At 42.0% G+C, this 27,039-nt stretch overlaps 1 protein-coding gene across 4 annotated transcripts; it reads right to left on the bottom strand.

The window, feature by feature from the left end:
- Positions 1-643: 643 nt before the first annotated feature.
- On the bottom strand, positions 644-27,039 carry fgfr1a (fibroblast growth factor receptor 1a). 4 transcript variants are annotated; one of them, XM_068704309.1, is made up of 18 exons: positions 26,790-27,039; positions 22,283-22,463; positions 16,577-16,822; positions 16,378-16,467; positions 15,182-15,354; positions 12,675-12,798; positions 10,844-11,034; positions 10,434-10,584; positions 7,528-7,724; positions 6,986-7,131; positions 6,477-6,598; positions 5,849-5,959; positions 4,900-5,090; positions 4,605-4,727; positions 4,447-4,517; positions 4,193-4,330; positions 3,233-3,338; positions 644-3,129 (listed from the first exon to the last, which is right to left on the bottom strand). In XM_068704309.1, the coding sequence occupies exons 2-18, from the start codon at positions 22,434-22,436 to the stop codon at positions 2,953-2,955; spliced, it is 2,511 nt and encodes an 836-aa protein (XP_068560410.1). In that variant the 5' UTR covers positions 22,437-22,463; positions 26,790-27,039; the 3' UTR covers positions 644-2,952. The 4 variants fall into 4 exon arrangements, with proteins under 4 accessions (XP_068560410.1, XP_068560412.1, XP_068560411.1 ...); XM_068704311.1 differs by having other exon boundaries at positions 7,534-7,724; XM_068704310.1 differs by lacking the exon at positions 10,434-10,584 and adding an exon at positions 9,558-9,702.

The raw sequence follows: 27,039 nt of genomic DNA, 5'->3' as shown, positions 1-27,039 counted from the left end.
GCTTCAAGGTTCTATAAAAAGAATTATAAATATATGTCACATCTATGAGGAATTTGTGTTATTCTTATTTGATGGGAAGTACACACTCATCCAGCTTGTCGGAAAACATCTGCCAAATATGGGCAAGTAGAAAAATTATACCAACATGTCATTAGTTCTTTGTCCCTTAAAAACAAATGTCATGCTTCAATCCTTCAATCCTTTTAAGATTGGTGATAGTGATGAAAATTACCTCACTGAACCACTCTGCAGGTCTGAATAATATTCATTTTTGTTCTTATTTAGACTTAAAGAAAAATAGGATTTCTTGCTTAATCATGCAGATCTCCAAGATTACATGTTTGTTAATGGTATGCCTATGTTGCTGCAAGATATGTATGGACTTTGTCTTTGTTGCATTCCCACAGACTGTGTAATAATGTTTCTTCAGTAGCCCATATTTTGTAAAACATAACACATTTTTTACAATGTCTTAAAAATAAGCTTATATAATGGGATACATTATATTAGGCTGACCAGAATTGAGCAAGGGCTGTTGCTGGAGCTCGACATACCAATTACTGGGTAAAGCTTGGGTGAAATTCCAGTATTACAAAATCAGTCATCAGTAATTTAAAAACAGGACATGGCAGTCGCTTACATCTCAGTGATTAGAAACCATTTAATTAGATGCTGTCACGTTCCCCAATCACAACTGTTGACAATAAACACCTTCCTGTGTGTGTCCCCATCACAGCAAAAATAATCACAACTGATTGAGTTCAGAAATTACAGCTATCAGAAGTGCGCTATACTGGAGGATAGCTGATGAACTTTCCTCTACCAAACTCTTCCTGTGCCATCTGTCAGAAGTGATAACACATTGCACCTAATGGCACCTGTGCTCCTCACTCTGCACCATTAGCAGGTTATAAAGTGAGGCCCCTCTGGTCCTTTCTATTCTTAAACAGTGCTCTTCATCATCACCTCAACCATGGCACAGATGATGCTGTTTATTATCCCCGTTTCCAGGAGTGGATGATATTTATCCCAAAAACAGTAATGTCAAATGTCTTTTTAAATGCTGAAAGTGTGTGTAGAAATCTGGACGGGGCTGTACACATAAAGCCAGATGTGACCATGTACCTTTGAAGGCCATGACATGTATTGTTGAGCATACAGTATGTTGGTGTAAATTTACAAATCCCAGGAGCTTGGATTCATATAACTGTTGGAATAAAAGTAACACGGATCTGTTCCTCATTAACAAACTCTTCTACTCCTCTGCTGCAATACAGTATGCACAGAAGGCTAACTGCATTGACCCGAGCTCTAAGAGCTGGCTTTTAAAAAGGTCGAGAGCCCGTCGTGCTGTGTGGCTGAGTTTAGCCTGTTGCATGGAGACTGCAATCCAGGTGATGCATCAGCCAATGGCAGGAAGCCAGAGCCAGACACGGGCATCAAGGTTGGTGTGGCTGATGGATGGAAGTGTAGCACCAGCACTTGCCAAGCCATCCCCACGGCCATAAATTACATGTTTACTGCCGGCTGTGGCTCTCTGCGCTCGCCAACATTTCGTCTGATGTCAGCAGCACATTATCATATCTAATCAGCCCCCAGCAACCCGTGTTAAATGGTTGGGGGATTTGAGTGGCCATCGTTCCATCTCTGTAAACATGATTTACATCACAAACATGAAAATCTCAATATTTATTGACCCGTTTATGGAGTCGAGTTCAAACTCTGAAAGCTTTGGCGGTTTGTTTTTTTCGATAGCATTTTATTTAATGTAATCCTTTTACGATGACATACGTGTTCTGCAACCCTTCATCAGAAGTTATATGGCAGCAAATGTAACTCCTGTTTAAGCATTTACAGTAGAAGATAAGTTTGTCACATGGAAGACATGCACAATGGAAGTGCATGATGTTGACTGAAGCAAATTACTCTGGATTTTAACAAGCATGGCATACAACCAGGAATATTTACAGTTGTGACCATCCTTGAAACCAAGGAACATTGAATGAGACAAGATAACATTTTCCACATACATCCAGCATACAGACAGTCAGACACACACAACAAATAGTTTCATAAATCTATCTCTTCTGATGGAGAGAAACCCCAAACACCGAGTAACACTGTATTGCAGGTTTGTGTTATGAAAAGCACTTATAGTTAAAAAATAGAAATCCCAATATATATTTTTTCATTGATGATTATGCATTAAGTTTTGGGGAATCAAAGCTGTGATAGAGCAAAAAAAAAAAAAAAAAAAACTGGCCATGTAATCCTCAGCAATTTAAAGATATTCTTATGTAACAACTGCCCCTACAGACTATATTAAAAAATGGATCAAACAAAAGCATCCTTGTACAAAAGAAAATAAATCAATGATGGTAATAAAAATAAGAGTACAATGTAAATATATATTCATATTTATAATTTTCTAACTGTATTTACAAGAAGATAGTGAATGATCCAGAGGACCACGGTGCAGCAGGTCGTTTGGTAGTATATTCTCTGGATTTGGTCTGAAAAGCAGAATATTGTCCTTCACTACTGATGAACCTACCATGAAGGGAAAAACAACAACAAAATGAACAAAAACCTGACATTATCATAGTCAGTCCTTTCGATTCTCCTGACCCGTGGAATGCCCAAAGTGAAGAGTAGAAAGGGAGTCTGCTCTTTTTTTTCCTCTTTCTTTTTTTTCCTGACACTGCGCCAAACTGCCATGCCTGTTAATACAAAAGTGCCCCATAAACATCGTCACCACCAAGAACCGGGGAACCTGCTGCACTCCTCAGTCCATGTGATCCAACAAGTTCTACGAGGTGTCTCTCCAAGCTCCTTTCTCACAGAGCACGGAGTGTTTTTTTAGCTTCATCTCTGGGAATGTGGGGTAGAGTCCAACCCCATGAGGCAGGGAGCGGAGGAAATGTCAATGTTTTTCTGAATTGAGATGAGGTATCAGCGTTTCTTAATGGCTGCCCCATTGGAGTGGGGAGGGAACTTTGGCAGGCAGGGCTCCTCCGCTCCAGCATCATGGGAGAAGACTGAGTCCTCGCCCGAGGAGCATGTGGAGCTTCGGGTGTCCGGGTAGTTGGGGGAATATTGGTCCAGAGGCACAGACAGCTCCAAATACTCCTGTAGGCAACAAAGGGAGAAAGACAAAAAAAAAAAAATCTACATTTCACTTCCAAAACAGACATTTCTGCTGCGTCATTGCATGATGAAGAGGAGGACTGACCTGGTTGGCTGTCATGGCCAGGCAGCGATTCAGGTCCTCTACCAGCTGTTTGAATGTGGGTCTGTGAGAAGGCACAGCATGCCAGCAGTCCCTCATCATCATATACCTGCAGAGATCAAGAGAAAAATTGAGCAGTCAAAATTATCTTGCCTTTAATCTTTGAGCATGTTATTTATATAAAAAACTATCACATGTTAACATTAAATTCTTGTGGAGTGGTTATAAACCTGACATCGAGCTGTAGCTGGAAGGTGACAATCTAACACCAATATGTTCCATTTGGAGCTCACTCGAGTGTGAGCCTCTCCTTTTATTGGCCATCACACAAACAATGGTAGGGATCATTATTATGTTGCTAAGCACCTGGAATTTTTCTGATATACAACAACATGGCAAATATAAATATTAATGCCAAACTGTTTTTGCCAAGCATGAGACGGAGCAGATTGTCGGTCACCTTCAAAATGACCGATAAACTTGGCTTACTCTCTTGGCAATAACCGGTCAAATCGGAAAAAAAGATAGTTTAAATCACAACCCACGTCATCCCCTCAATAGTTGTACTATTGAAGTAGGCAACATCTGGTTTAGAGTGAGTCTGGTTGTGACCAGGCAAGCTCAAAAACAGAAAACCTCAGCATTATATTTGAAACTCATTAACCATCACTTGCTAGAAAACAATCCTCATGACTTCTCCAGTGTGATTACAACAATGCATCTTTCATAACTACAGGGTTGTTTTGATCATGCAGCGATCATATGCTGTACGTGCATTGTCAAGTGTGCTAATAAAAGATCTATTTAAAAGACAATTACAATGCATCTGGCCATGCCGTACCATTTAATATTCTCCCTATTAGTTTAACCTTACCAAATAAGGAAATGCTGGGAAATAAATATTAAGAGTTGCGTCTGTCTGAGGCACATGTTCGATTTTAGGTGTGTGTGAGGTTTCCTTACAGTTCATGAGTGCATGTTGAGGGCTTGTCCATACGGTGACCTTCCTTCAGCAGCTTGAACAGCTCCTCCACTGGGACTCCGGGATATGGAGAGCCCCCCAGGGTGAAGATCTCCCAAAGCAAAACTCCAAATGACCAGCTGCAGACAGAAAAAGTCAGGAGCGTCTACATTATCTGCACGACTACATATTTTCCGCACATTACCTAAAGACTGAATTGAAAAAAAAAGAAAAGAGAATGACATGCGATACTCACACATCACTTTGGTGTGTGTATATCCGGTCAAACAGAGCCTCGGGAGCCATCCACTTGACAGGTAAACGACCCTGTGGAGAAGGTATGCATGTTACGGGCTACAGTATTGAGGATTTTTCCATAGGCCTGTGTGCTAAACAAACGGTAAGAACACTCACATTGGTGGTCTTCTTATAGTAATCAATGTGGTGGATATCTCTTGCCAGGCCGAAATCCGCTATTTTCATCACGTTGTCCTCCGTTACCAAAACATTACGAGCGGCAAGATCTCTGTGGATGCACTGCATAAATAACAGACATTACTAAGACTGAACCGATGTCCTGGGAGTCAGTTTCTCAAATACAAGGCCCAATCTGTGAAGAATATTTACTATTCAAAGTATTTGCATAGAGACGTGTTTCTCTACCTTTCTCAACCTAGGTTGAGAATGAATACTTGTACTTTGTTGTTACCTTTTTGGAGGACAAGTACTCCATGCCTCGGGCCACTTGATAAGCACAGGACACCAGGTCTTTGATGGACATGTTCTCCACGGGAACCTGGTCTGGGTTGTAGCAGTACTCCATGCCTGGTGGGCGCCGAGCTCGCAAGTACTCCCGCAAGTTGCCCTTAGATGCATACTCTACTATCACATACAGAGGACCTAAAAACAAATACAAGAATAAATCACCACTAAATCATCACCGTAGAATGTGGCCATGTAACATACAATTTTGAATTGGGACATGGGCATTATTTAGTATAATTGATAGAAATGATGGCAGCACTTATCAATTATCATAAGAGCACCAAAATAATCACATGACCAAATACTTAAAATTGAAATCTATGACTGATGGTAAGTAGTAAAGTGGTAAGCAAAGCCCACAAGTAAAGCTGCACCGTACAATTATTATTCAATCGATTCATCTAATTATGTTTTTGATTAGTCAATTAATCCATCGATTAATTCATCAATTACAATAAACCTTTGTGCCTTTGTGAGTGAGAATGTGTAAGATTGAATAGTTAAAGGCAGATGTTGTAAATACTTTGAGATCAATGGATAAATGCAAATTAGTTACTCAAGATATGACTCAATGTCAAAACAGTCAGTAAAGTGGACAAAGAGCTTTGTGTTTCAGTGTGGACGCAACAGAGCGGTGTGCACTGTCAGGTCATTAGAGGTTAGTTTTCTTTAGCTTTTCGTCAGGGATGATTGGAGGGAAACGGCAGCAGCCGTGGTCGATTCAATCTGCGAGTTCGGAAGTTGGTGTCAGATTGGTTTACTCATGCTGTTCTACACATCTCTCACAGTAAGATTCATGGTTGTCTGGACAACAGAGTGTGCACATGCGCACGCGCGTTGGCCGGAGCAGGCCAGGGCAGGTCAAAAGCAGACCCCTGACTGTCTGGTCCTACCATCCTGTGTGCAGGCTCCCAGCAGATTAATGATGTTCTTGTGCTTCCCAATGATCTTCATCATCTCCATCTCTGAAATCAGGTCTGACAGGTCTTTCTCTGTGGCATCAGCTGTAGGGATTAATCATATTAGGGCAATTAGTCAATGTTCTGTTGGTGAAAAAGGCCAAAAAGACCTCACAATAATCATCCTACAAAGTATATATACACCAACATCGCAACTCTTGCGGAGTTAGGCTGGCGTTTGTCTTGGAGAACGCTCCCGGGTGAAAGGCACTTAAAGTAGGAGACAATAAATGCTACTTTCCCTACATCCTCACTCCTCCGTGCAGTTTAATGAACACTGTTTTATATGGGATGTCAAGGGTTCTCATAAATGTGTACTCTGCTCTCCCTTTCGCAAAGTGGCTGTGATCCAGTGGCAGATGTCCCTTAGTATCTGTTTGTCACAGTTTTTGTGTTGGAAGTTTCCTCGTCCCTGGAGCATTGACTTTAGGCTTCTTTAAGATCCATTCCAATAAACTGAAGCATTTTCCTCTCCAATCTTATTCAAACAGATCGTATTAGTTTCAGTACTAATCAATCCAGGTCTACGGTTTACCCACAAGACTGGGAACAGCTAACTTACATTTTAACATTTTGACTGCAACCTTGGTCACACGGTTTTGCTTCTCTTTGTCAAGACCCAGCGCCTCTCCCATCACCACCAGACCGAAGCAGCCTTCACCAAGCGGCTTCCCAAGAACAAGTCTGTGGAGAAGAAACATGAGACAGTCATTAACAGTCAGGGGAGTTCAACTCCACATCTGCATTATGCGTGTGTGAAGTTTGGCTTTTCATTTTGAAGCTTCAAAGTTGACACTTTGCTTTTCTTAGGTGTAGTTTAGTTCTACAAAGACTGCTGTCCTGTACGACAATATTGTTCTGGTGCAGTTCAGTGCCTTTGCGTAAGGACACCTCAACATCAGCTTTTTGAGGTGAGAATGAGTGAAAGAGAGAAACTCTCACTTTCCTTGTGTAGCTGGTTCCTGTTCCAGCAGACGGACCGTTTTAAACCAGTAACTTTACTTTCAGAAGGCCACTTGTCTAGCCTCAAAGATGTGCTTGCCCTGTCTGAAGGTTTTGACCTGGACATACCTGTCCCGGGGAAGCTCCCAGCGGGGATCCTGGGGCAGTTCATACTCCGACACCCCTGACAGCATTGGAGATCCACTGGAAGAGAGGCGGGAGGGACGAACCAGCATCACTCCAGAGTGGATGGAGGAGCTAGAGTCCACAGACACCTGAGGAAAGGAAGACTGACATTACTCCTCTCGTAGTGGAACAGACACCAGCAGCAAGAGCTTATTAAGTTAACAGTGACCAAAAGAAAATTAAAACGAGAGTAATTGATAAAATGTAGGACCGTATAAAACCACCTAAACCAGTCAGGTACCATACGAATGGAGAAGAAATACCCCTCGAATACACATACTTACCTAAAGTACAATACCTCAAGGAGCTACAATGAACCTGAAAGCCTTTTGAATAAATGCTTTTAATTTTCCGTTAGTAGCTGAGCCTAAGAGCTCAAATACATTATAAAGTGTTGAATTTGCAAATAACCTGAACAAATGGCATATGGAGAGAGAAAGAAGAGATGAAAAGGTATAAATATTCCAAACCCCCTATCTACTTTCTGTTACCTGTCTGCGCAGCGGGATGCTTTTGGCCAGCTTGTGGACGGCCAGCTGACTGTTGAAGTCACTCTTCTTTGAGGAGGTGCGAATCTTCACTATGATTGCGATGGCAATCATGACCGCGATGAAAAAGAAGCCCACGCAATAGATGACCACCTCCAGGTAGGTGTGGTTGGATGGAGGATAGTGCGGGACCGCTAGATGGGGGGGGAATGCAAGGTGACAGGGGGCAGGGAGGGGTGGGGTCAGCGGTCATCCATGAAAATAAACTACCACAGAGAGTGACTTTATATACTCGATAATCACACCAATCATACCCATGCTTTCAAGTACACACGTACACGTACACACGTACGTACACACACACACACACACACACACACACACACACACACACACACACACACACACACACACACACACACACACACACACACACACACACACACACACACACACACACACACACACACACACAAATGGCCTAATTGATGTTACATGTCTACTTGTAAGTCTAAAAGCAACACAACACAAAGCATGCGCTCAATACAGTAGTTTAACTGCTTGCCTTGTTTAATAAAGTATCCAAATATTGAAAAGCTGTTTTAAACGAGTTGTGTGTTGGTGCTGGTAATACAAACAATGTCTATTTTAAGAAAACAACATATGTGTAAAAACAAATTGCTAAAACTTAGAAAATAAATTGTCCAAATCAGATCTTGTTTTTTTCCTCCCATTCAGTGAAAACACCGACGTTTATTCATACCAACTCTAGGGGTGTAATGGGTTCCATATTTCAGTGAAAAAGACGCATACCTTGGCTTGGGATGGCTTGGCGTTGGGCACAGGAGCTAGATCTCACTAATCAGTTAGAAAACACATTCCTGTCTTCCCATAAACTTAAAACCTGTTGAGGTCATTAATGATGCAGTTAAACAATTTAAGCCTCTTCTTTATTGTTGAACATTTTAAATTCATACAACTGTTCATTCCTGAATTCATGTGCATAACGCCTAAACATGAACATCCTTTTTTCAATGCACAATTTTAGTTATTTAACAGCTTTACTTGATCAAGCGTAGATGTAAATTCTGCAAAGAGTTATTCTAGTTGCTTATTCAGAATATTACTAAATTGCTGTTTTTTGTAGTAAAAGTTTCTCTAATAATCGCAACAAGTATTACTAATGAAAAACATTAGACATGGCATTGTTTTGCCTCCTGTCATTGGAAGATATATCACATGCAAGTAATTTGTGCTGGAAGCACTACTTGTTGAACAATGCACCCCAAACCAAGGGTGCCAAACTGACTGAAGTGTACCGTTACACCCCTAACCAACACCAGCAACACAAGTGAGCTGCACTTGTGTGAAGAGGCTGAATGACAAGCAGCTTGATAATTGGACAAATGCCCATTCCGACCCTCAGGAATGAGACACATCCACTGCAGCGGGCCAATTATCAAAGCATGCCGCTGTGATCACAGCAGGAAATGACATCAGGGATACATGTCATTTGTAGCAGTTGTCAAAGAAAATCAGCTTTACACCAAATCGAATGCAAACACCAGTTAAAGAGCAGAATGAGAGAGACAGTTCATGATCAGAGCTGCCAAACAACCCCTCAATGTGAAGATCTACATGGCCGACACCATTAAGTATACCTCTATGTATGTGAGCTTGTTTTTACAACACTACTGGCCTGTTTCTATATGTTGTTGTTTTTTTGTCATGGTGGATCAGGTTCAGACAGCTCTTGGGTTGTTTGGCATTTGCTGATTCCATTGAAGAAACTGCAGAGCATGGCTCATACTCTCCCATCTAGAGAGTTTAGATGGAGCAGGAGCCATGCTGAGGACAGAGAGGGCGAGTTTTAGTACTCGTAACTCGCTCTGGCTTCCTCTCACATTTTTCGACAGAACTAGAGTCGAACAAGACTCTTTTCTGTCAAATGTAAAGGTGGACAGCCAGGCTGGAGTTGGAAAAAGGGAAATAGTGAAAAAATAGGAGAGAGACAGAACCACTGATACCTTCAAAAACGGTCAACCATGCAGAGTGATGAGAGAACCCGATAGAATTGCCCGCCAAGCAGGTGTACTCCCCAGCGTCATCATAAGACACATTTCTCAGTTGGAGGACTTCCATTTCCTTGTCCGTGGTGTTAAGGCCAGCGGTCTAGAAAATAACAAAAGGAAGCAGACCCAACAAGAGGCCCAAGAGGGGAAAGGGAACCATGAGTAAAGGATTCTGAAAGAGAAAGGGGATGGAGGAGTGTTCTCCTCCTCGATTAAACACCATCTGCCCAAAAAGTACCACTGGGAGCCCCAGCAGGGGACTCCAGTATCTGTTAGTGGAGGAGCAGGTTAGGTTGACTCTGCGCTTCTGAACCCCACATTGGGCCACCCCATCACCACATCAAATACCTCAGTCTCATCTCTACATGCAAGAGATGGGCAACATGGAAAACTCCACAGCAGAACAGGGCACACTCAAATTCACACTCATACTTCTGATAGATACTCAGAGGAGGCCAGCTGGAAAAAAAACAAAAAGGGGAGAAAGCCTGTGAGCTGTGAAAGGAGGACTTTGAAGGGCAAGGGAGCGAGAGTAATAGAAGAAGATGGCAAGAGAGGCCCTTATTAGGAGGGCACAGCACAGGCATGGGGCAGGAATGAGGACGGGTCCAACATAAACCTGAGACTAAACACTTTCAACTGTTCTGCTGGGAATTTTCCATAGCGTCATTTACAGTCAGGCGCACTGAGGCAGGAGAGAGGGAGGGAGAAACGGAGGGAGGGAGGAGAGAAACAGCTGAGGTTGTCTCGAGTTATACGGCCCTAGTTTTTTCCAGGTCGTCCTAGAAGCGCCTCCACTGTGTCGCCCCTGTACTGCTGCGTGGTGGTTACCTGTGGGCTCATATCTGGTGACAGTCAGCCAGGCCGACTGATTGGCCTCCCCTATATAATTGGACACTTTACATATATACTCTCCGCTCTCCTCCTCAGTCACATTGTAGAGGGCCAGCACCTGAGCGTCCGAGCTATTGACCCCAGAATGCTGGAAATAAAAACATGTCATGTGCAGCACAGAAGAAAAAAACACAACATGAAATTAGAGTAGAGAGCAAGATAAAGTTCATATATTGCATAGAATGCAATTTGGACCCCTTTAACAAAAGTATTTAGAGTTATCTCAGAAAAGAACCGACATAGCAATAGAGGACACATTTAATCTAAATTCCTCCCTTTTCCTAGCTAGCATTAACAAAATTATTTATACTGGCTTGTTGCTGCAGGATCAATGAGAAAGCTCCTACCTTGAGGACACGGACATACGGTAAACCATCAGGACCAACTCGGCTTCCATTGAGCTCAATGTGCTTCAGCCACTGGATATGAGGCTGAGGGTCGCTGAACACCTTGCACTCAAACTCCACGTCGCTGCCCACCACTGCAGTGCGATTAGCTGGCAGGCCAGCCTGCAGGATCGGTCTGTGGGGAGAACGCTCTGCAACACAATCAAAACATACACACGTGAGTTTAGAAGACGTTTGGCGAGCAGTAGTCTTGCATAGCGGGACCTATCTCGATTTTAGCACTTTGCCAGCGCTAAACAATGGTCTGGTTCACACATTATTCTGCTAAACCAATCCCAATCATCTCGGGTAGTGATAAGCAGAGGATGCACCTACTGTGACCTTGCAAAAATAGATACAGGCACAGATGACACAGGCTTATACAGGGTTCCCACCACACATTTTCATGGACTCATAATAAAATTTCCACGAACGATCACAACTTATAAGTACACAAACAGAACTGTATAGTCCAAATGTTATTATTGTATGAAAATTAAACTGCAACCTTTTTAATCTGAAATAGTTAGTTATGCTCATATCCATTTAAAATACTGAACAATGTATTGACTGGGTCTGTAGTTTAATTCAATTTTTAAAATAGCTTTACAAACATCTTTATCAGTCTGGCACTGATATAAGGGGAAACAGAACTGATTGTGCCATCAGTGTATTCTTAATGCATCGGATTATAAACTGGATGCAAATGCAGCAACACAACGTTACAATACACGTTACAGAAAATACATTTGCCTCCATGTGACATTAAGTGGAAGGTTCGCCACAGAAGACCTATGTAACAATTTCATTACACACTAAAAATGACTTTTCCCAAAACCTTTAAGGATGTTATTAACTCCATGACTTTCCCAGGTTTTCCTGGTCAGTGGGAACCCTGCTTATACACAGTCTACAGACTAGGCGAGCAGTGAAGCAACCATGCAATATCAAAGACAAATGCGTGAAATAATTAAAAAGTACACACAGCTGACTGATTTTCAAACACAAGCCAAATAAAACCTCCGTCACGTCACGGTTTTGTTACTGGAAATGCCGGGGTAGACAGCAAACAAGGTCACTTGTATAAATTATTGTGTAAATTAAAGATTGCAATTTCTTATCTTGAGAACTAAAGCAGATATTGTTTTTTAAGCTATGAGTTGCTTGTGTTTATTAAGAGTTGGCCGCAATAGCAAGTTACGTTATCTGATCTGGACCGGTTACTGTGAAATTAAATGTTGCTGCTCCATTTTGATGACTGATAACTCCGAAGTAAACTCACAAGCCAAGAATCTGGAAGAATTTCAACTGGCCAGGCGTTTCTGACCAAGACATTTGTGGCACTTAGCAAATACTCGTGACAAAACTCTCCCTTCACTGAAGCAATATCAACGCTCACCAGGGTCTAGACCTCTACTGAGGTCAGGAGAAGCCCAGGGGACCACAGTGACTGAGGAAGTGAGTCTGTGATTTATAAAACCAGTGGTGTAAGAGCGAGCAGTTCCTAGAGGAATAATCACGTCTCTCCTCAACATGGATTCATCACTCAAGCCACAAGTGCACAGGCAGAATTTAACAAATGGCTGACAAAGTGACACAGTTCCCCCTACACAAGACCGTGCCCCTGTGCTGTTGTGAAAACAATCACATTTGACTGGTTAATCAGATATTTCTGGAATTGCTCCAACACGACTCTAGAGCCTCATGAATATTCAACAGGTTATTAAAACATGATCAATAAAGCTTGATCGTAGTTGAACATACCAACAACATGATTACAGTGAACACTTACCCACTACATCAAGCTGGTAGGTGTGATTGATGCTGCCGTACTGGTTTTCTACCACACAGGTATAGTTTCCCTTGTCAGAGGGTACTACAGATTCCATGATGATGGTCCAGACATGGTCACGGACCTAAGAATTTGGGGGAAAAGCAAAGGTTATAGTGGATGGCCTGGCATAAAGTCCAGATAGAACTTCTGCTCATAGTGAAATATGTTGAATTTGTTAGTCTGATGGTAGGAGACAGAGCAGGTAAAACCCCAGCACAGGGTGCACAAGATATTGCACCCCAAAATGCTCCTGAAGGCTGTGCAATTGTTGTGAGAATGATTAGATTAGAATAGAATGTGGTGCTGGTGGCACCTTTATGTCAGCCTCTGCAATATATAAACATATGTGTGAACATGGTAAATGTTAGCATGTATTGTAAAGCACTTTGAGTGGTTGGAAGACTAGAAAGGCACCTTAAAAATACAAGTCTATTCATCATCAAAGCTAAAATGTTTTCAATCAAATCTAATTAACATAAATGAGGCCAGTAGTAAGCCAATCAGTGCAACATGGAGCTAGACTATAATTCTAAAATCAGAACTAAAGCACTTGTGCATTTTTCTCCATCCGCTTTCTCCCGATATGAATTGTCGTAAATCATTTTCTTTTTCATTTCAAAGCCTCGGCTAACAAGGTCAATGATGTGTGATGTGATGATAACAAGATAACACACTACTCCCTCTTCCTGTGACGCCACCCAATGTTATAAACAGCGGATCTTTTGTCTAACCAAACAAAGAACACAGGGAAATATGTACATGTTTTATATACATCTGCCCCAACCGGTCTTATTAGCACCAACTGATGTCTGGCTCTTTTTTCCCCGAGACATGTTATAGTTTTTCTTCCATAAATCTGCCAAGACCGGCAGTGTGTGATTAACCAACGGACCTCTAAGGCAATGGCAACATCAAACATGCATATACACAGACTGAGCCATACGGTTTCCCTCATTTAGCTAAAAACGTGATGAGGGAGTCCAGCTGCCTGCTGCCAGATGTGTTGTGCTTGGCTTCATATACATGTGGTCTACATTATTCCCTCCCTCCTGCACGTCTCAATGCAGACGATATGAACAATAGAAGCCCGGCCATAAAAGCAAGAGTGTGGGAGGGATATGAGAGACGTCCCCGGCCGCTAACGCAGACCTTTGCACCTTAACTAAAATAATAAAAAAAAAATAAAGAAACAGCAGCCAGATGGTTATGTGTTCTGCCTGGCTGGGTGCGGGGCTTGAAGAAAGAAGGGGGGGGGGTGGCAGGCAGCTGAGAGGAAACTCCTAAATGTGTCCCAGCTGGGGAGGGAGATGGGCTAGGCCAGCACGAGACAAGGCTGGACTGGTCTACACCTTGATGGGAAGAGCAGATGCAGGGAAGGCTCATACATCCCACACCTGCAAGTCAACTGCCACTGACTGAAACTATTCAGAGAAGTCAATGGAAAAAGGTACAAAAAGCATAATATTTATACAGCCCCCAAAAACATAATGGCCATATCATATGATGGTTGATTAGATTGTGGATTAATACAATGGCGTCCTTTTGCCACAACAAGAAATGATAGATGGCATTAAAGCTCAGACCACATCAGAAAAACAGATGCATTATGGGGATCTTTAAGAGGTCATGACGCCATTTACTGTACATTTTGGTATATAACAGATCTGGTTCACATCCGTCTTATCAGCTATTATAATCTCACATTTTATTAGCAGTTAGCATCACATCTGAATAAAGCTTGCCTGGAAATGAGAAGATGTTGACAAAGACAGTTATCACAGCACACATGCTATATCACAGATACAGCAGCAAAGAAATTATACCTTGCCAGTTAGTAAGTACACGCAGGTTCGTGAGGCGTACATTTTGTCATCAGAGGGTGTACCCGTAGGCCCTGTGCAGACATCCGCATACTGGCATATTTTGTTGAGACTGCCACTGAGCAACAAGTGGTAGCAGAGCAATGTACTGCACATGTGTGAAACGCATCCTCCAAGTATAAACTGAACTACGGTGCGTCCGTGATGTCAGCAGCAGTCTGTGTACGCATCCGTTTGGGAGTTTAACCAAGGCTAAAGTATCATGGTAGATTTACTGCTGCGTGGATGTAATTACAGAAAAGACGATGCACTGATACCCAGAATGAGGACAGCTAACGTTATCCTCCATGCAAACGGGAGGCTAGGATTGCCCACCTGGAGGTATTATCACTATGGCACAACGTTCCTTTTTGTGGCATAGGGTTTCATCTTGTATTGTTTTCAGGTGAAATGTGAAACATGCCTCTGTGTTTCACTCGCAGGATGCGTTTCTTATTCCAGGGGAGGAGGTGGCGATATAAGGTGGAGATGAGATCACTGACACATCTCGACTAGTAGTGAATGAGCTTGGAGAGATGCAATAAGAAATGCTAAGGAAGGTGTAGTGTCACTAAGAAGAAGCTGAAGGGAATAAATGTAAGAAACCTTGAAGCCTCCAATGCGGTGGTCTCTCTTGAACTCCTTGCCATTCTTGTACCATTTCAGGGTGGGAGTTGGGTTGCCACTGGCCTGGCATCGAAACTTCACCGTCTTACTGGCTGGGACAGCGTGAAGCTTTTTCTCCATTTTCTCTGGATGAGCCCATTGTGGGGCCATTGCTAAAGAATAAGACAGAAAAAATAGATGAGTAACACATAAAACTATGCGTGTATTTCCTTAAACTTGAGGACACATAACTCAGTTTTAAGTACCCTGAACTTTAGGCTAGATTTTGTAGACAGCATTACATAATGACCCTCTGAGAATCATCACCGTATCTTGGTGGAGAACTATGCTGCGACCCTGGGAGCTGTGTTTTCTGGGGCAATAGCTCCTGTTAGGGTGTCCCAAGGCCAACTGGACCCAGGGGAGGAGCCAGACCAAGAACAATTCACAGACTGGATATGCAGCACCTCGCTGCTGTGATAGAGTTTTCCTCTGACTTTGCGGTCATATTATCAGCCAGCCTCGGACACTTGAGTTGTGACGGAAAGAATGACATTTCTCATACAAGTGGCCAAAATAAGTTTCCTTCGTAGGGTGGCTGGGATTACCCTTCAAGACTATGTTACTTAGCATGCTGCCACCGCAACACAGCCTTGGTGGCAAAAAAGGATGGATTACATAATACATGTATGCACCCAAAGATTTCAAAATTAAAGTCATAAGGCATGGCTGTACTGGATGGGGGAAGATATAGAGTTTCTTTGAATAAAAAAAACAAACAAACAGTCAGGGGGAGATAAAGCTCTGGGGGTCAGAGTACAAACTCACGGTCGGCATGCTTGCCATGCTTGGTAGCCGCTGGATTCTTTGTGGGCAGTAAGAGCCAGATGATAAAGCCTGAGTGTCCTAATTACTCTATAGACAAATTGGATGACTTCTAAGGTTAACCACGATTAGTCACAGCAGAGACATTCCTCATGTAAAAGTTGTAACTGAGGTAGTGAAAGCCCTCTGATTCAGAGTGAAATCATTCACCTCAGTGTAACCAACACACACATGGCAGACCCATAAGTGAATAATAAAGCTTTCAAATAAGTGACCAGTCGTGACAATTACTCACAACCCTGTGACTCTGGGCCAGCGAGTAATGACCACTTCTCGCAGTAGTAACTTGAAGAGATCAGCAGCACACTTACGCAGCAGTTTTTGACTGCCCAACAGTTTGGCTTCCTCTGATGAAGACTCTTCATCTTCATCATCATCCTCAGATGAGGCCAGGGTATCAACTAGAGAAACACAAAGTGACAATCCAGGTGAAATTACTCCCACTGTTTGTTTTAGTGAGTCATAACAAAACCACAAAGGCTGCTCCAATTCATCTTTCTATTACTTTACCTGTGACGTTGAAGTAGTCGCTGTGGTTGCCGAAGGTGGTACATGTGTACAGACCAGAGTCCGTCAGCTCCACAGTCTCGATCTTCAGCTGGCCGCTGCGGATGCGCATGTGTTCTCCATCCACCACCGCCAGGTGGTCTTTGGTCCAGTTGACAGCATGGGGGGAGTCTTTGGCAGAGCAACTCAGATCCAGACGATCCCCGAGATAGAGAGTGAACAGCTCCACTTGCGTTTCCACAGAGACTACTAAGGAAAACAGTAGGACATGGAATTTAATGACAGCTCTGTAGTTATTTAAAACTCAACCACATGTAGCCTAAAATAATAATAATGGCCCCACGAGCACATAAAAAGCTAAAAAAGGCAGGCACAAACTAATCACGTCATTATCTCATTCACACCAAGATAAGTGCACAATATATGACTAAATAATAAATAGTAACTATTCACAGAGCTCTCACACAAAACGTGGGTGTGTCTTTACTGTAGACTCATCAAAAGGAACTTCAATCAACAGGGTCCAAGAGGAGAAGAGCAGAAAAAGTCCTTCCATGATTTCCTGCCCGTCTAACCTCTCCCTCAAATTAAATCATATCCAAAATTAGTTAAGGCCCTATCGTCAGGCAGGCAAGGAGCTACTTGGGAAAGGAAGGTGAAATTCAATTAAGAGGATTGAAGAGAGGGAAGGTGTCATGGAGCGAGACACCTGAGCCCCCCTGTTCTAAATGACTACATAGTCCACGAGGGGGAGGGGGTAACACAATTACGCTGACACGTTGTCCATCACAATAGTGTTGTTTGTCTAGTTACAAAAAGGTAGAAATCGTCACAACTTGCTTGACATTCTTGCTCTAGGATAACGCATCAGAGTTAAAAAAGGCACACAGTGCACTGTTCCAATTAGCATCCTGATTTTGTGGAAAGTAGGGCTGCAACTACCCATCATTTTCAATATCAATTCTTTGACAGATTATTTTCTTGTATTAATTATTTATAAAATTTCACAGAGCACAAGATGTCTTCAAATGTCTTGTTTCGTCCAAACAACACTCAAAGATATTTAGTAGACAAGCAAAGACAAGCAGCAAATCCTCCCATTCGAGGAACTGGAAACAAATATGTAATGTTTTGCACTTGAAAAATTACTCAAATGATTATTAAATAACTGCAGATACATCTTTTGTCAACCGACTGAATGATTAATCAATTAGTTGTGTCGGCTCTAGTTTACACAGTTGTTGTTTTAGCCAGGTAGTGCCACAAAGTAATCCCCTGTGGCAGCACCATAATGTAAAATCTGAGTCATTTTACTGGTCCTCCTTTCCTACATAGTCCGTTTGGTATTAGAGCAAGAAAAACAGAACTAGATAATCAAATAGCCATAATGGTAAGTGATCCGTCAAGATGAGATTATTCTGAAATGTTCTCAAAGTGCACCGTGTTTGTAAAAACGCACTTCCTCAGAACAGGAAGAACATCCATGCAGCATAAACTCAGCACAGCATCAGCAAACCTGACTAATCCCTCCCACCCTCACAACAAAGGCCTCCAAACAATAAAGGGGAAGAGGGAGCGAGTGAGCATGTGCACAGGAGCGAGCGGGCAAGAGAGAGAGGGCCTGCAGCGGCAGGTTCTAGTGCCAGTTGCTATGGTGACCCCACTTGGGCCTAGTAAAGGTATTTCCTGGATCACATATGTCTGACAGGCCCTTAATCCCAGCAGGAAAAAGGGGCCAGGGGGTAGGATCAACTTTCTCCTCAAAAACAAACCCAAACGGGGGGAAAGCAGAAGAGGCATTTAGTGATGGACTACAGCCTCAAACCTAATGTGTGTGTGTGTGTGTGTGTGTGTGTGTGTGTGTGTGTGTGTGTGTGTGTGTGTGTGTGTGTGGTTATTATGTTTCTGTCCCTGCCCTCTAAATGGAGATGCCACTGATAAGACTGTGTCAACATCCCAGCTGTTAATCTGGCCGCAGACATCATAAAGTGCCCATAAAAGCTGTAAAAGTTAGCTTGTTGCTTTATTGTAGGCCACAGTCGGGACCATTTGTGCTTCTGTGACAACCTACTTAGAAGTGGAGTAAGATATAAACACAATATAGTCAAATCAACAGACTACTGTCTAAAAAAAAAAAAGGACTATTTTTCTGATTAATTCATTTGATACTAACAAGTAGCAGCACACTCAAAGTAAATATAGTTTCAACTCCTCACAATGAGGGAGGTTTCCAGCATTTCTTTTGAATCAGAGGACGTTTAATCCTCCTGCCGCTGTGATTGGATTAAAATGGATTAAGGACCATATTTTCAGAAAGCGAAATCTGGAATGTGTTCTACCATGCATTCGGAAAAATTGATTGACGTCGTTTAAAATCAGCCTAATGACGTAAATCATTAAAGAATTTTTTTTTTGTGAGTAAGAAATCATTGAGAGGTTTGAAACTATAGGGAGGAACAAAGCTCACTATATTCAAGACTAACTAAAAAAAAAAAAAAAAAAGAGTTTGCACCAGTCTATGGAACCTACTCCGGCTACAGAATAGGAAGCAATATGCCGCGTGAATGACTTCTGGGATTTCCTGCTCTCACTGGAGTGATGGTTGAATGCAGTAAAGTCGGGCCGGTTGAGGCTCTGCGGTGGCACACAGAGGAAAATGGCAATGGCAAATTTCCTCTGCTGATTTGACCACACCAGAGTGAAGGGGTGGCTGACATGGAGAGGGGACTGATAATAGACAAAAGACAGGACTTGCAGGAAGCAAAAAAAATTAGGACAATGCCTATTAGCAAGCCAAAAAAAAATCTAAGTGAGTGTCCCTCCTGAAAGCACTCCAGTGGAGGACCTTTTCATTCCTAAATGAGCCTCTTGACAATCAGCATGGATTAACACTTGGAAGCTACAAGAATTACTGTGTGTCATTCAAATGAGTTCAGCTACATTTAGCCTTACATTATGCTTTAATGACTAACGCAGCAGAACCAGGGCTTCTTAAAAGAATGAAACTTTACGTTGATCTAGTTCTATCACCACTGTTATAAGTACGGTCTACTCTGCTGCAGGTTTGTCTAAGGAGACACATGCTCACAGTTTGAAAAATACCTTTAAAATGGTTTGCAGAGACATGTTGCAACACGGATTAAAGTAGTCCATTACACTCGAACAACATGTGCATCGCTTTCTAAACAGATTTTTACCATTTACCTAAATTCACATGAATAACTGACAAAAAATATTGTATTGTTTCTAAACTGTGCATTGCTGCTCAGCCATTTTGAGCATTACAATATCAAACTGCATCAGAAAGCTTAATCTAAAAAGAGAAATACTGGAGTGAGGTTCTTCCAAACTTCTGCTTAAGCTTTACACATTTAGCTCTGACATCATGTTCACTGCTCAGCCTCTACACCAGCTTTTTCTCTTCCTGTCATTTGTAATTTAAACTCACACAAGTACTAACCAACACACCAGGAAATACAGAATGGACACAAGGAAATTTGACATCTGAATGTTTAGATTCACAGAAGCATAATCATCATTAAAATCAGTGATGAAAAAAGATGGTCAACAAAATCTTGCCATGACAGTATTTTGTATCTCAGTTCCAATGTGTGCAATACATGCGCAGATCCTTTGCGACAAAACATACCTAGTGATTTTACGCCATTTCTGAAATATGTGGAAGATTTGACACAAATTATTGCTCCTCTATTATCAGCTGGATATGTGTTATGTGATGGTATTGATTTTATTGTTATAATACCTTTATCTTTGCATAAAATTGCTTGTCTACTGAATGGCTTTAACCATTTGTCTCTTTTAAATTTAAATTGACGCTACCGTTTTGAAAAGGCAAATTAAGTTTTATTTATGAAGCACCATTTTAAAATTAAAATTAAAGTAGCTTTGTGCATCGATGTTCAATTTTCCAACAAAAAAACATTTTTTTCTACCCCTACTTCTTATGTTACCTGCTAACAATTGTTTTGTAGCAAATGATAAAGCATAGGATCTGTGTCACTATTACCATAAAGACTGGTTGGTTGTCCTTGAGTGGAAATAAATGCTGACAAGGAAAAAGTCGAATCTGGTGCTATCCTAAAGTCAGTTCACTTGTTTTGTCCACAGAGCCGCGCTCCTCTGGGCCTCCATCGCTGTCTGAAAAGTCTTTTTTTAAGACTCGATTTTAAGAGCCCTCCACTGAAAGGGTCAGCGGCTCATCTACTCTGACAGCAGAGCATCCAGTCAAATAACTCCTCTGGGATCGCCATATAAATAACTTTCTGACATTTCACTGTCACATCCAAAAAGACATATATTGACATTGAAATGATTATGACAAAACAACAAGTTGCTCTGAATTATTTAACCGAGAAAAACATTAAGAAAAGGGCTGTAATCGTTTGAATGGCTAAAATGAATTTGTTCAGGAGATACTTTTCTTATGGGAACAACACAAACAAAGACAAACACAGAATCATGCATAAAACATGATCATTTCCATATAACTGTTGTGTTTCCCCAACCAAGACAAAAGGAATGCAACCAAATGCTTCTGCTGTGATTGTTTGTCGACAGCTGAAGCCATCCGTCACCCAGCAGGGAAGCGGTGGGGGGGGGGGGGGGGGGGGGGGATTCCCAGGCAAGAAGTCAGTGGGGGAGCAGGAGAAAAAGGCACAGAGGCGCATAGATAGTACCTGGCCATTTGGTGACTGGGTGGAGTGTAAATGCATCAGACTTCCCCCACCCTCATGGACATTTATGGCTCACCTTAGATAAGGGAGGGCTCATAGTAGCATCTTCTTTCCTTTTCTTAAAAAAAATAAATAAAAAGAGGCTAATTTATAGCTTCCCTGGCAGTTAACTCCTCTCTCAGTGACAACAAATACCTTTTCATTACAAAGGAGGAGAGGAGCATAGACTGCTAGGTAGTGGGGCTGCCCTGAGGCTACAGATGGGAGTCATTTACTCCTCCCTGTCCCAGTGTTGGCTTAAACACAGCCGCACCAAGTTTATTTTAGGGCTTACAGCCCAAGAGAGACCCTCTTGCTTAATTACTCTAATTATAATGTTGAGCTTTTATCATATTCTTTTGCTGCTCCCCACTTCCGACTGCAAAGTGTAAACATCCAAACCCATCTACCCGCAAGTCCGGGCAGCTATTACACCGCTGGACTGAATCCAAGAGACACATTTTTAAGGATTTGATTTCAGAGACTCGTTCCCCTTTTCCAGAACTCATCTTGTGTAACAGCCAGACTGGGCTTGATTCTTTACAGGCAATCTAAAAAGATGCACGGTCCAGTTTGAGAACAAAATAAAAGCATTGGACCAAAACTTCAGTCTGAGAAGAAAACTAATTTCCCACGACTTGGTTTAGTTAGCCAGGAAAAACAGAAAAGGTGTTACAAATAGTCCGAAACAGTTGTGCCACATCTGACACAGTAAAGTGCACTCAAACATCAGACTCAGGCGGACGGGGGTGGTGGAGGAAACACTGACGCTACAAAGGACAGACTTCACCAAGGCCTGGAGTGTGTTAGGATTACATTCCTTTACAAAGAACAAAGCTTTGATTATCAATGGACTGTTTCTCAAGGCAACAGTCTAGATAAGTCAGACTTAATAAGTTCAAACGGTTACATGATATTAAAAAAATATAGTGTACAAATGAAGTAGAAGAAGCTTTACGATATGGAGCCATCTTACCTTCGTCAGTGTTGGCGGGCCGGCCCTGGATCCTTAAAACTTGGGAGAATAAAACCAGACACAGAAGTACACTTGGCCTCATCAGCATCCTGCTGAGGGAGCTACAACTGTTGGCTTTTCTGCGACTGGAACTCCATTCAGGCCGTTGGGGCATCAGCAGTGGGTCATTCACAGCGTTAAACTAAAAAACAAACAAAGAGCAGCAAAAACTAATTAATGCATGGCCACGAGAGCAAGCCTCATACCTTAAACGTTTTGTTATGAGTAAGAACAAGTCTAAATCAGTTCAGGGTCCAAGTTTGTCATAAAGACAAAGAGAAACTGTTAGGGGAAAATAAACGGTATACAAGAATGATATATCTGTTTTGTGGCTCTTCAGACTGAAACAAAGAAATAATAAAAAAGTTTTTTTTTCTTCTTTTTTTTTTTTTTTTTACAAATGGCAATCTATACTTCTGTTGACATGGAAATTCCTCACTCGTCTAAAAAGAAGAAGAGAATATTCTGTATGTCTACAAGGTTCAAGGTGGGTACTTGAGCATTTAGGCCGCCTTGTACAGGAACACTGATAAGCAGCTCGCTCTGATAGCTTGAGCAAACAAACACTGTATACATCTTGCTCAGCTCTTGGGAATTAAAACATTTAAAACTTCAAAGTAAGTTTTAAGTAGTAGTGTAAAGTATGAACTTGTAAAGACTGTCGTGACACTAAGACAATGTTCATGTTTTTGCTGTTGGACTGTTGAAGGGTGTTGAAGAATGTATGGTACCCTCCTAAACGGGGTGCAGTGCTATTGGGTGACCCTCGCATGCACATCTGCTTGCATCATAACCTCTGCAGCATCTGGCCATACAGATTAACACTTGCCCAAACCCCCCTTGAGGAATTTGTTTAAGACCAACTAAAAAACCCACAGCCTGTTACGTGACACCCTTGTAGAGAGAGAACGCCGGGCCATCATTTCCACGCTGAGAGATCTATCACCCAACAGTTGGTTTTGGTCCCAGAGCCCAAATTGACCCCCCTGCAACCATTTGCTCCCACGAGTTGTCAGGAAAGGGTCAAACTAATGCTGGTTTTTATCCGAGTCAGAATATAGGCCTCATTAATGAAGATCCTACACATCAATGGAGTCATATTTTAATCTAAAATATCATAGTCCATTATGTAAAACAACAGCAGCATCACATCTGGGTCAAAGAAACCCCAACTGGGTTTAAGTCCTCACACAGAGTCATGTTCAGATGTAGCTGTGAGGTAAAACCCTTGTGTGAGCATCCATCGTTGAAACATTGTGTTCTCCTCAAAAAACTAATTCAATTTCACTTTCTAAGAAAGCTCCAGTGTTCCAGCAGCTGAGCTGCATCAGGGGGTCCGAGGGGGATAAAGGAGCGTGGTCATCGTGGCTCCGTAAGCGGTGACTCAGTGTTTGGGAACGCTCCAAGAAAAGTGCTTCTGCTGCCAGACAGAAGGAACCGCAGAGAGAGAGCGGCCACGTTCCCTCGGCCCTCATCACTAGGACAACCGGCAATAATTGAGAGAGGAGGAAGCCGCTTCTTTAAAAAGTGTGACACAACACTTTGTCATCTTCCGCTGCTGCGGGGCCAAGCGTTAAACACACAGTGTGTCTTACTATCCACACACTGGCCACACTCACCATGAACTCATGAGTCATTGAGAAGAGAAACTGACTGACACATCGGCACGCTGATGTTGTTGGCTTATCATAGATATTAGTAGCAAAATAGTATAGGCTCCATTTTTGTTTATATTCGACTCCCATTTTGTCCGATTCATATATTTTCAGTGTCGTTTTTATTTATAGTTACTATCACAGCTCAACCGATAAGTTGGCAGAGCCACTATTATCTTACTGCTAGATAGATATATTAAATTGGTTGGCCGATAAGTTTTTCTAAACATTTCAGCTCATTTAGAAACTGTTACCATTACATAGTTTGTTTTTCTGCTAAATGTCCTAATAAGCCTGTATATTGGTCACAATTCTTTAAAAAACAAATCTAAAAAGGATCTGTGTCAAGATCGTTATTTGTTTCTCAAGTAGCAATATTAGTATTGGCCTCAAAAGTCCAGCATCTGTTGGGCTGCAGTTACTATGTATAAAAATATAATTTTGTTTACTAATCAAAATGTTACTTTGTGCCTACTGTTATTGTCTTACAGTATTGTTCAATAGTAAAGTATACCGCCTAAGGACATATTTTGCAGAACTCAATAACCAAATTCAAAAAGGATCCCTGCCAAATAATATTGAACAGCCCAAATCAAATGACACACCAACACAACTCAGACCTGTGAGTTCTCCAACACTATTATTAAACGGTCTATGTTAGCGTCACTTAACAGCAGTGATGGGGGAGTCTAAATGAATTAGCAGTGGTGCACTCAAACTGAAAAAACAAGAGCAGCATCTTTCCATAGATCTGGTGTTACTTGCTCTTTTTAGTGTGCAGCCCTCTTGCTTCCCACTTCCTAACCTTTTTGTATTTTGAGATCTGTCATTAGTACTAATACTTGTTGCTATAATTGTTGGAGAGGCATTCAAAAAATACATTCTGAGTTTTGTTGCTCACAGTTTTAGAAAGCAAGTATATAAATCGGATTAAACAAATTGCATTTAAAAACTCAAAAGATCAGTGACTGGTCAGAAAATAAAAGCAGCATTAGAAAGGAATGAGACATTTCCGCTGCATATGGAACCCCGTATAAGAGAGAGGGTAACACATCACACAATAATCTGGCAAATATAAGGGGTTCAACTAAACAGATTAGAACATGCAAGACATATTCAGCTTCCCTCATTATACAAAGACAAAGGTTACAGGCTTCACCCATAACATGGCCTGCACCATAATTACTGTTCACCGCCATCCATGCATAAAATTCCTCAGCTCCCAAATTATGGAGCCCCCCCCCCCCCCAGTTATCTCTGCACTCCCAGCCAGCAACAGGCCAGTCTGCACACGGCTGAGGTTCAGCGGACATAAGAGCATCAACCATCTCCCCAGGCTACTGTTTTCACAAAAACAGAAACTTCTGTTTCTTTCTTTGCAGCCTCACAAACTGAATCAGTGATTTGCCACCTGAGTGTCATGGGGGGGGGATCAGGTGTCACGATGAAGATTACACTCAAACGTAAAAGACAATCAATGTCAAGCCATCCGAGACGGAGCCATTTGGTTGACGTGCTTTAAGGGACACTCAGTCCTTTTCAGTATATGTATGAACTGTGTATGTTTTCCCAAAGGAAGGTTAATCCGGGACACACAACTCTAACCTATAACTCTAACATGTTGTATCTAAATGAAAATCTGCATAAAACATCCCAAATGCACACAATCAAATTAAATCCTACACCTCTTGAGAACAACTTCTATATAAATCTGAAAGATCACTCAGTAAAATAAACACTCACTAAAGGTTGCGAGGAGACATTTAATTCAACGCCACATTTCTTTATGGATTTAGTTATAATAAAAATGCAATCTCAAGTCGCAATAACTGTGTGCAAAAAGGGGGCAGCCTAGTAAATTAAAGGGCATGACTCTTCCTCACTTCCCATTATATGGTTGAGGAGAAACCTTTTTCCCCTCCTGGTGAACTCCCCGTGGACGCGCTGCTTTTCTAAACCATCAATCTTCTCCCTCTCCCTTCATATCATAACATTTAGGGCTTTACACAACATCAGACTGGCCTCTCCAGACCCAGACTTCATGACAGATGTAGTAATGATGGCTGTCCGCAGAGAATATTAAGAGGTTAAGTTAAGCAATTTGTCCCACGATTTGAAAGAAATATAGAAATGAAGTGTTTGGGTTTTGTTTGGTGGTTTAGTTTGAGCCGGTGTTGTGAATCTTACAGGGCTGAAGGCACGACTAAGGACAAGGACCTGGATCGTTTTATTCAGAGATAAAACATTTGATAGCTACTGCAAACACATCACAAGACAATAAAAGAAGTGCAGAAAAGTCCTACGGATCCATGAAGCCAAACGCAATCACGTGCAGTTTTAAACATTCGCTTTCTCTGTGTTACCCTTGATGTTATTTGGTCGAGTGATCTAATCTGATCAAAGGCGCCTGCTTGTGACTTCACATAGAAAACCGAAGGAGTTTGTTTGCAGGACTGCAGGCAACATTTGGGCCTCGTGCGTAAACGTTTGTTCCCTTGTATTTTCAAGCATGGAGGAGACTGAGGTGCTACAGACACTGAGGTCTCTAAAGAAAGCAACACGCGTGCGTAAACAGACAGTTTCTCCGTCTGTCTTAACTACAGAACGCACACATATTCAAAAACAGGTGGTTGTATTTCAGAAATAAAATAACTCCATAAGAATGTAAGAACCACAATTCTTGAAGTAGCTCCCTATTAGGACAAGAGGTTTATCAATTAAGTAAAACAGACTACAGTGGAGCACAATATCCAAACCCTTTGTTGCGTAAACATAAAGTTAAGATGAATCGGAGTGGAGGGATAATGGCTCACCTTACTGGCGGGGGGCTGAGAAACAGCCAGTGTTGGTCCGATAAGGTAGACTCCGGAGCAGAGATTTGGATGCAGAAGAAAAACTTCCCGAATAACAGTATATCCAGACGGTAAAGTGGTGTCCGTCAATGAAGCTCACTAACTCCAAACTACCAACGTTTGGCTAACAAGTTCGCGCATAATTTTTGCAAAACTTGAAAAGAAAAAAGGAACGTGCGTCGCCCACTCCAAACCCTCCCCCCCCCCCCCC

Source organism: Cebidichthys violaceus, unplaced genomic scaffold (genome assembly GCF_023349555.1).
Source record: "Cebidichthys violaceus isolate CVI_PGR_0920_01 unplaced genomic scaffold, fCebVio1.0.p SCAF_9, whole genome shotgun sequence".
NCBI lineage: Eukaryota > Metazoa > Chordata > Actinopteri > Perciformes > Stichaeidae > Cebidichthys > Cebidichthys violaceus.
Note: the sequence above shows the minus strand (reverse complement) of the source record. Positions and strands in the feature narration are given on the sequence as shown.